Source organism: Mustelus asterias, chromosome 10, assembly GCF_964213995.1.
Source record: "Mustelus asterias chromosome 10, sMusAst1.hap1.1, whole genome shotgun sequence".
NCBI lineage: Eukaryota > Metazoa > Chordata > Chondrichthyes > Carcharhiniformes > Triakidae > Mustelus > Mustelus asterias.
In genome coordinates, this window is record NC_135810.1 from 114,292,916 (window position 1) to 114,304,003 (window position 11,088).

Sequence of the window (11,088 nt, forward strand, 5' to 3'; positions counted from 1 at the left end):
AAAGGAGTGATGTTGGTGGACGGGATGCCAATCATGCAGGCTGCTTTGTTACATAGAAACTAGAAGCAGGAGTAGGCCATTCGGCCCTTTGAGCCTGCTCCGCCATTTATTTTGGTCATGGCTGATCATCGAATTCAATATCCTGATCCCCCCCCTTCCCCCCATATCTCTTGATTTCTTTAGCCCCAAGAGCTATATCTAATTTTTTCATGAAATTACACAACGTTTTGGCCTCAACTGCTTTCTGTGGTAGTGAATTCAACACATTCACCATCCTCTGGGTGATGACATTTCTCCTCACCTCAGTTCTAAAGGTTTACCCCTTATCCTCAAACTATGACCCATTGTTTTGGACTCCCCACCATTCTTTCTGAATCTACCCTGTCTAACCCTGTTCGAGTTTTATAAGTTTCTATGAGATCCCCTCTCAGGCTTCTAAACTCCAGTGAATATAATCCTAACCGATTTAGTCTCTCCTAGTCTGACAGACCTATCATCCCAGGAATCAGCCTGGTAAACCTTCACTGTACTCCTTCTATAGCAAGGACATCCTTCCTCAGATAAGGACACCAAAACTGTACACAATATTCCAGATGTGGCCTCACCTGTGCCCTGTATAGTTGCAGCAAAACATCCCTATCTCGATACTCAAATTCTCTTACTATGAAGGCCAACATACCATTTGCCTTCCTTACTCACAGCTCACCCTCCCACCCAACTTTGCATCATTTGCAAATTTGGAGGTAATATATTCAGTTCCCTCTTCCAAATTATTAATATGTAATGTGAACAGTTGGGGTTCTAGCACAGATCCCTGCAGAACCTCACTAATCACTGACTGCCAATCAGAAAAAAGATTTTTGCCAACTCTTTGCTTCCTATCTGCTAACCAGCTTTCTACCCATCTCAAGACATTACCTGCAATCCCATGTGCTTCAACTTTAGTAGTCCGATATGTGAGACCTTGTCGAGAGCTTTCTGAAAGTCTAAACAAACCACATCCACTGGTTCTCCTCGGTCAACTCTACTAGTTACATCTCAAAAAATTCCGATTATTAAGCATGATTTTCCTTTTGTAAATCCATGCTGACTTTGTCTGATTATACCACTGCCTTCCAAATGCCGAGTTATAAAATCTTTGATAATAGACTCTAGCAACTTCCCTTGTAATGACGTTAGGCTCACTGGTCTAAATCTCCCTGTTTCCTCTCAACCTCCCTTTTTGACTAGCAGGCTATTCTAGATGCTATCAAGCTTCTTGAGTGTTGTTGGAGCTGCACTGATGCAGGCACATTTAGATTATTCCATCACATTTCACGCTTGTGCCTTGTAGATGATGGACAGGCTTTGGGGAGTCACCTGATGAAGGGGCAGTGCTCCGAAAGCTTGTGGCTTGTGCTACCAAATAAACCTGTTGGACTTTAACCTGGTGTTGTGAGACTTCTTACTCTGCTCTTGGAGCCACAGTACCTATATGGCTAGTCCAGGTCAGTTTCTGGTCAGTAATTGGATGTTGATAGTGGGGGATTCAGCGATGGTAATGCCATTGAATATCAAGGGGTGATGGTTAGAATGGCTTGCTGGACCATTTCAAAGGGCAGTTAAGAGTCAACTGCATTGCTGTGGGTCTGGAGTCACATGTAGGCCAGAACAAATAAGGACAGCAGATTTCCTTCCCTAAAGAACATGAGTGAACCAGTTGGAATTTTTCCGACAATCGATGACAGATTCATGGTTACCATTACTGAGATGACAGATTAATTCCGCATTTATTGATTAATTTAAATACCACCAGCTTCCATGGCGGGATATGAACCCTTGCCCCCAAAATATTAGCCTGGGCCTCAGGATGACCTGACGAATGACAATACTACTGCATCGCTGTCTCCCCATGTGCAGACACATAATATGATGATTTTGGAAAATCACTGCATGGAAGAAAATCAACTCGATCTTTCATTAGGTAACACTCACTTTACTGCAGTGAAAGAAACAAATGGCAATCCCATTGCGAAATGGCCAATTAAAAAATTCCTTGGGCTGGATTTTCCGGCCGCCCTTGTCCCAAAGTTGGAAAATCCCACCCGAGGTCAACGGACCTTTGCATTCTTCTGTGTCCCACCGGCGACGATTCCCGTGGTGGGAGGGACAGGAATATTCCACACCCTATGTTTAAATCCTTCCTTGGCCTCACCACTCCTTTCTTTTCTATTTGTTGACACAGAGTGAGCATTTGTTGTCCATCCGTTATTGTCCATGAGGTGCTGGTGGTGGAGCCTGCCCGTGTGGTGTAGGTACTCCCACGGTGCAGTTAGGTAAGGAGTTCCAGGATTTTGACTCAACAATAATTAAGTCAGGATGGTGCGTGATTTGAGGGAGGAAATCATTGATGTTCCCTCACACCTGCTGCCCTTGTCCTTGGGGATGATTGAGATCACAGGTCTGGGATGTGGGGACAAAGATGCCTTGGTGAGTTGTTGCAGTACATCTTGTATAGAGTGCACACTGCAGCCACAGTGCACGGTGGAGGAGCGAGTGTTTGAAGTCGTGGATGTGGTACATGTCGAGTGGGCTGCTCTGTCCTCTTGGATGGAGTTGAGTTTCTTGAGTGTTGTTGGAATTAAACACATCCATGCAAGTGGACAGCATTGTGGGCAGCACGGTAGCTAGCACTGCTGCCTCGCAGCGCCAGGGACCCAGGTTTGATTCTGGCCTTGGGTGACTGTCTGTGTGGAGTCTGCTCGTTCTCCCCCGTGTGTGCGTGGGTTTCCTCTGGAGGCTCCGATTTCCTCCCACACTCGGCTAGGCTGGATGGATTTGCCATGGTAAATGGGGTTCGCCATGGTTATGGGGATCGGGCGGGCGTGGGTAAGATGTTCTATTGGAGAATCAGTGCAGACCTGATGGGCTGAATGGCCTCCTTCTGCACTGTAGAGATTCTATAGTCACTCTTTCACTCTCCTGAGTTGTGCCTTGTATCTACAGGCTTTTGGGAAAGGGGGGGGGGGGGCAGGGGGGTGGGCAGACAGTGTCAAGAGGCATTTTACTTACTGCAGTAAAAATTCTGGGGAGAATTTTCCCGTCCCGCCTGCCATGGGAATCCGGGCGGGGGAGCGGACCATGCAAAGGTCCGTTGACCTCTGGCGGGATTTTCCGGTCTTGGGGTGAGCACGGCTGGAAAATCCTGCCCTCTGTCTCTTACCTGCTCTTGTAGCCATTGTATTTATAACGGCTGGTCCAATTCATCACTGGAATTCTCTCTCCAAACTTCTCCACCTCTCTCTCCTCCTTTAAGATGCTCCTTAAAACCAACCTCTCTGGCAAAGTCTAACATCTCCATCTATTGGTGTCAAACTCTTTTTGATAACACTCCTGTAAAGAATCCTGGAATGTTTTACCGGGTTGAAGGTGCTACATAAATGCAAGTTATTGTAATACTAGCTTCTTCCATCACATATGGACACAGCAGACAGACAGTGAAGGAAATGTGCAAATGCTGGAAATCTATACCCTGAAAATACTGCTTAAGGACAGCAAGTTGATTAGTATTCGGAGAGAAAGACAGGTCAATATTCTGGTTAGGATCTTTGATGAGAACTGGAGTCTAATGAAAGACATCCCTTTAGTATTAGCAAAGTAAGTAGAGAAAATCATCAGTGGCCTCTATGGGCAGTAATTAAGTACTAAACAGTGGAGTACCAAAGTGCATATGTGTATATATTCTTTCTTTTTCTAGACCTGAATACTTTGACATGTTTAATATAATCACACATTATCAACTTGGAAACTTTATCAATATAATGAGTATACTGAACAACCAAAGGCTTTTGGTTTCCTAATGAATGCAAACACTGTGAGCAATTTAGTTAATTATTCTTGATTATCTTTCAATTTTTTGCAGTTTCCCAGGGTTGGTTTGTTATTCCTGGTGCCTGCCTATTGAGAGGAAGTGACAGAGGCACGTAAGCTCGCTCACTCAGTCCTCAAGTCACACGAATGGGGCAGGCTCCTTCTTGCTTCAAGAGGTGCACTGGCGACTCTCCAGAATCCCAACCAGATTGCAGCTCTGGACCCAAAGCTTTCTTTGGAGGTCCTCATCGTACGAAATGTCCGCAGATTTTGTCTTCTGACCGTTAGCATAGTAGGAACCTCCTGTCCCTTCCAAGTCTGGTGAAACTGCTGCGTATATGACGGTGGAAGCTCCCTGGGTTGAGGTCTGTAAAAGAAGAAGAGACAGTTGAAAGAACAAAAGCTGCTGAAATTAGCAGCCCAGAATTTGCTGGCAAGATAATGTTATTTTTAATGGTACTTGCTGTTATCGGTGTCTAAATAACCCAGCAATCTGTGGTGACGAAAAATTACTCCATGAGTTATGAGTCACCACAAGTTTCAGTATGGTTTGCTTTGCTCCATTGTTAGCTTTGCAAAGACAGCATCACCATCAATCGCCTTGTTAGTTTCATGATATTGCAGCATTTTCGAACTAGTGGCCCAGTGGTTAGCACTGCTGTCTCACAGCGCCAGGGACCCGGGTTCGATTCCCGGCTTGGGTCACTGTCTGTGCGGAGTCTGCACGTTCTCCCGGTGTCTGCGTGGGTTTTCTCCGTGTGCTCTAGTTTCCTCCCACAGTCTGAAAGACGTGCTGGTGAGGTGCATTGGACATGCTAAATTCTCCCTCAGTGCACCTGAATAGGCGCTGGAGTGTGGCGACTAGGGGATTTTCACAGTAACTTCATTGTAGTGTTAATGCAAGCCTACTTGTGACACTAATAAATAAACTTTAGTTGCCAATTAAACAGACCACAGGAAGTCAGAACTGGTACTTAATGGCGCAAGGACTCTTTCAATGTCCAAATTTACATTCACACAATAGCACCCAATTCTTCAGCCTAGAAAGACAACAACTGAATCTGCAGAGTCTCAATCTTGAAGACAGTAAATTGTTCTTGGAGGATTTTACAACTTAAAATGTTATTTTCTTATCTTTCCTTGCTGTATCTTTTCTTCTTGTATTTTGTTCTTGCTCTCAATTTTAATCTAATCTTACTTTCCCTTATTTTTGCTTTTCTTGCTGTTCCTGATATGACTCCAATTAATCCTATTCCCCTCATTTTTCCTTTGTTTCTTTCTCAATCCTGAACTTCCACTCTTTCCGATGTTTATTGAAATCCTGGACGCCCCGTTACGCTCATCTCCCTGTCATCAGCTCCCATCGCCACCAATTTACAGCGCAAATATTTTTTTAACTGAAAGGTGAGGGAAAAATGTCTGATGAATGGACTTGCTGTTAGATGGCCCACTCCAGAAAATTTTGTACAAATTCAGCTTCAGTGTAACATAGGGTAAATTCACCGATCATGCTGCACTCAAAGAAGCGTGGAGAAATGCTGCATTAATCCACCCAATGCCTCTACTTTCTCAGAAGACTAAGGACATTTGGTATGTCCACTACGACTCTCACCAGCTTTTACAGATGCACCATAGAAAGCATTCTTTCTGGTTGTATCACAGCTTGGTATGGCTCCTGCTCTGCGCAAGACCGCAAGGAACTGCAAAGGGTCTTGAACGAAGCCCAGCCCATCATTCAAACCAGCCTCCCACCCATTGACACTGTCCACACTTGCCGTTGCCTTGGAAAAGCAGCCACTATAATTAAGGACCCCCACGCACCCTGGACATTCTCTCTTCCACCTTCTTCCGTCGGGAAAACGATACAAAAGTCTGAGGACACGTACCAATCAACTCAAGAATAGCTTTTTCGCTGCTGCCATCAGACTTTTGAATGGACCTAGCTCGCATTAAGTTGATCTTTTTCTACACCCTAGCTATGACTGTAACACTACATTCTGCACTCTCTCCTTTCCTTCTCTATGAACAGTATGCTTTGTCTGTATAGCGCGCAAGAAACAATACTTTTCACTGTGTACTAATACATGTGAAAATAATAAATTAAATCAAATCAAATCTATCTACCTCCCTGCCCTCCATGGGATGAGTGCATTCCATCTAAGTTGCGGCAAAATAAAAACTTAGTCTTTGTAAATACAGCTGTGATTTTGATATAAAAGCCATGCAGATGAACTGATTTATCTGTCACACAGCCACTCAATTCTATTCCTGCCAATTGACATAAACCACCAATTTTTGGGCTGGTTGTCTCTCCCCTCTCGACATGCTCATCTAGGGAATAACCAGAGTATAACTAAAATTTGCATCTGAGCTACCTCCTATTTCTTTATTGGGTTTGAGGAGGAGGAGTGGAAGGAGAATCCTGTTGCGTGCAAACATCAGCATCAAGTTGAGTGGCCAGTTTCCATGTTGTACATTCTATGCAATTCTTGATAATTCCCAGGATGTGGGGCCAAGTCAACTGAAGTCACTGCTGTTGATGATGGAGTAGAGGGAGGAAAGTTAAAGGGGGGAAGAGTTAGGAAGGATATTGAGAAATAGTTATGCTGTCGTCAGATACCCTGTCTCATAGGATCCCATAGAATCCCCACAGTGCAGAAGGAGGCCATTTGGCCCATTGCGCCTGCACCAACTCTCTGATAGAATATCTTATCCAGGCCTTCTCCCCCACCCTATCCCCACAACCCCACACATTTACCATTGATAATCCATCTAGAAACACTAACGGGCAATTTCACGTCGGCCAATCCACCTTACCTGCACATGTTTGGACTGGGGAGGAAACTGAAGCACCTGGAGGAAGTCCACGCAGACACGGGGAGAAGGTGCTGACTCCGCATAGTCAGCCCAAGGCCAGGATCGAACCCGGGTCCCTGGCGCTGTGAGGCAGCAGTACTAACCACTGTGCCACCGTGCCACATCAGTGCCTTAAATTCTACAACCTCCTCTGTGCTGTCTGACTACTTGTCCAAGATCATGTAATCACAGGGGTCCTGGGTATTGCAATGGGTAATGTCTAGAATCTGCATTTTAAGCTGGCTAAGAGTAGAAACCCCCTCTCTCTGACAACGGACGTTAAGTTAAATAAGTTTGGTCAGTCTCACCTCTACTCCAACAGAGTACAAAACTACCAGTGATCTTATAATAATTGGCATTATAGTGACAATCTCATGCAGAGGGGAGATATGGAGAGCTGGAGTGGGGATTAACAAATCCCAGTGACGCACTATGGAGAGTTTAAGGTGCATCGGCTTGGAAATCGGGCCCTTTGAATATTAATGAATGAATACTTAACAAGAATTTGAATTTATATATTATTGTGAACATAATAAACATTCTAAGATGTTTGTTGGTGAAAAATGGCTGCTAAGCATTAATGGGATTAGGATAAGGACGAGGTTATGACATCGCCCTTCAAATGCATTTCTCAATAATAGAGAAATCTTGGTACGGTGCCTATTTAGGCATTACTAAATTAATTCCCCATGAACAAGATTCTTTATTAAGATCAATACTGTGGGGTGTTGAAAGAAAATGACCACGAAAAGTGAAGAAATCTTCAGGGGGTTTATTCCTTCCATGGTCACCAGTGGACTGAGGCTCTGAAATGGTTCATCTAGATTTTGCAATGAACAAAATGATCAGGTTTCCAGTTACTTCATTCCTGAATTTAGGTATGGATTTGATGACACTCTACCCACTCGCACCCACTGGCAATGTAACAGTGCTTTTGATTTGATTTGATATATTATTGTCACATGTATTGAGATACGGTGAAAAGTATTGTTTCTTGCGCGCTATACATAGAGAAGGAAAGGAGAGTGTGCAGAATGTAGTGTCACAGTCATAGCATAGAACTGGAGTAAAAAATAGAATTGGAGGGTACGCTGGGGACAGCTCACAAGAAGTCACCATGCTTCAAGTTAGTGCTAGTTTTGTTGTCAAGAAAGTATGCACATTCTCCTCATGTCTGCGTGGGTTTCCTCCAGGTGCTCTGGTTTCCTCCCACAGTTCAAAGATGTGCGGGTTAGATTGATTGGCCTTGACAACATTGTCCCTTAGTGTGAGGGGGATTAGGAGACTAAATATGTGTGGGGTTACAGGGATAGGACCTGGGTGGGATTGTTGTTGGTACAGGCTCAATGGCCCAAATGGCCTCCTTCTGCACTGTAGATTCTATGATTCTGTGAGAGCTGCCAGAAGATGTCCACAGTTAGGATCTCAATGTGACTTCAAGTCATGCACAGCGCAAGGTCTACCAGTGAAATCTGCCAGCAAAGAGTATCATGGCCAGAAGGAACCCAAGGGAGGTTCAATCAGCTCTGATGTAGAGTCATTCAGACTCAAAACCTTAGCTCTGTTCTCTCTCATCAAGGTGCTGTCAGACCTGCTGAGGTTTTCCAGAATTTCTGTTTTGATTTTAGATTGCAGCATCCGTGGTGTTTTGCTTTTATCTGATTGAATTTTTATGTGTTTTGTGGTTTCCTTGTGGTACGGGAGAAGCAGGACTCCACCTCTATGTTCCACAAAGAAACCTTGAAGGCTTTTTCTGCCCTAGATATGCCGCCTCCTGCTACAATTTCATCGCAAAGCTTCTCTTGACCACTTTTATTTTATATGTTTATTCGTCACATGTAAGGCTTGCATTAACACTGCAATGAAGTTACTGTGAAATTTCTCTAGTCGCCACGCCTGTTCGGGTCAATCCACCTAACCCAGACTGTGGGAGGAAACCGGAGCACCCGGAGAAAACCCACACAGACACGGGAAGAAAGTGCAAACTCCACCCAGACAGTGGCCCAAGCCGGGAATTGAACCCGGGTCCCTTGCGCTGTGAGGCTGCAGTGCTGACCACTGTGCCACCGTGCCACCCGACTTACCAGAAGACTAGTCCCTCAGGCCCTGGCAGAGGCTTTCTGCCATGCGAAGTATCACTCCTGCCTGCTGGCCAACAGACTTGGGTGGAAATCGGTCCTCCGACATGGGAACAAGACCCCCTGGAGTTAAAGTGGCTTTGGTCATCTGCCTGGCCTGGACTCTACACAACCCGAGTTAAAATGAGCCAATGGTACCTCAGCCTCAAATTCCTAAAACAATGCCTAATTAAAATTCTTTGCCAAGGCTAATGGCAGGGGACGGGTGAACCTGCAGCATGGTTTGCATGTCAGAAAGTTGCATTCATACCACGGACTGTGACACTAATGTAATTTAGCACTGGTACGACAGCTGTAAGATCAGGCCCCAGATATTTAAAAACAATTTACTCATACCTAATTAGAAATCCATTTCAAACCTTCATTTCACAGTCAAATGAAGGTTGAGATGAAAGAGTTTCAATATAAGACTGTAGGGAATGAACGGAGGAGGAGAAAAAAACAGCCTTGTGACAGAGACAAGATAATAGGTGGGAAATAGTTTGCCATCCAAAGGGTATTCCAGTTGAATACTTGAAGTCCCAATTTTGTAACAGCTTCAGAGGACCGGACTTTGTAAGTTTGACTGTTGGGGTGGAAATAACCATATACTTGAACAATAACAACCCTACAGTGCAGAAGATGACCATTTGGCCCAACTGAAGAATCATAGAACCCCTACAGTACAGAAGGAGGCCATTCGGCCCATCAAGTATTTACTGACCACAATCCCACCAGGCTCTATTCCTGTAACCCCGCACATGTACCCTGCTAATCGCCCTGACGCTAGGGGCAATTTAGCATGGCCAATCAACCTAACCCGCATATCTTTGGACTGTGGGAGGGAAGTGGAGTGCCCAGAGGAAACCCACGCAGACACGGGGAGAATGTGCAAACTCCAAACAGACAGTGACCCAAGGCTGGAACTGAACCCAGGTCCCTGGTGCTGTGAGGCAGCAGTGCTAACCACTGTGCCACCCGATCTGCACCAATCTCCGAAAGAGCATCTTACCAAAGCCTCCCTCCCCATCCCTCACCCCCCCATTTATCAAAAAAGATGGCGCTGGAGAGAGGTGACGTCTTGTGAGCTGTTCCCAGCATACCCTCCAATTCCATTTTTTACTCTCGTTCTATGCTCTTAAACCTTAACTCTAACTCCTTTTAAACTGTCTACACTATATTCTGCATCTTCTTCTTTCCTTCTCCCCCATGTACTCTATGAAAAATATGCGCACAAGAAACCATACTTTCCACTGTATCCCAATACATGTGACAATAATAAATCAAGTCAAAGTTTGAAGTGGCCTCTCTTACTTGCTTCAGTTGCAGCCTGTGGCTCCCTTAAGGATGAAAGGCCTCAGATTAGCCCTAAGACCAGAAGACATAGGAGCAGAATTAGGCCACTCGGCCCATCGAGTCTGCTCCACCATTCAATCATGGCTGATATATTTGTCATCCCCATTCTCCTGCCTTTTCCCCATAACCCCGATTCCCTTATTAATCAAGAACCTATCTATCTCTGTCTTAAAGACACTCAATGACCAGGCCTCCACAGCCTTCTGCGGCAAAGAGTTCCACAGATTCACCATTCTCTGGCTGAAGATATTCCTCCTCATCTCTGTTCTAAAGGATCGTCCCTTTAGCCTGAGGTTGTGCCCTCAGGTTCCAGCTTTTCCTACTCGTGAAACATCCTCTCCTCATCCACTCTATCCAGGCCTCGCAGTATCCTGTAAGCTTCAATAAGATCCCCCCCTCAACCTTCTAAACTCCAATGAGTACAGACCCAGAGTCAACTGTTCCTCATACGACAAGCTCCTCATTCCAGGGATCATTCTTGTGAACCTCCTCTGGACTCTTTCCAAGGGCAGCACATCCTTCCTTAGATATGGGGCCCAAAACTGCTCCCAATACTCCAAGTATGGTCCGACCAGAGCTTTATACAGCCTCAGAAGTACATCCCTGCTCTTGTATTCTAGCCCTCTCGACATGAATGCTAACATTGCATTTGCCTTCCTAACTGCCGACTGAACCTGCACGGTAACCTTAAAAGAATCTTAAACAATGACTCCAAAGTCCCTCACCAACATTGAGAGCCCCTACTACTCTCACCAATTTTTACAGATGCACCATAGAAAGCATTCTTTCTGGTTGTATCACAGCTTGGTATGGCTCCTGCTCTGCCCAAGACCACAAAAAATTACAAAGGGTTGTGAATGAAGCCCAGTCCATCATGCAAACCAACCACCCATTGACTCTGTCTACACTT

General features: G+C 45.0%; 1 protein-coding gene across 1 annotated transcript in view; it reads right to left on the reverse strand.

Moving 5' to 3' along the window:
- Nucleotides 1-226: 226 nt before the first annotated feature.
- dhrsx (dehydrogenase/reductase (SDR family) X-linked) overlaps nt 227-11,088 on the reverse strand; it is a 284,229-nt gene continuing 273,367 nt past the window's right edge. The window contains exon 7 of the mRNA XM_078222521.1: nt 227-4,216. Within this exon, the coding sequence (XP_078078647.1) occupies nt 4,019-4,216 (198 nt within the window). The 3' untranslated portion in view covers nt 227-4,018. The remainder of the gene's footprint in view (nt 4,217-11,088) is intronic.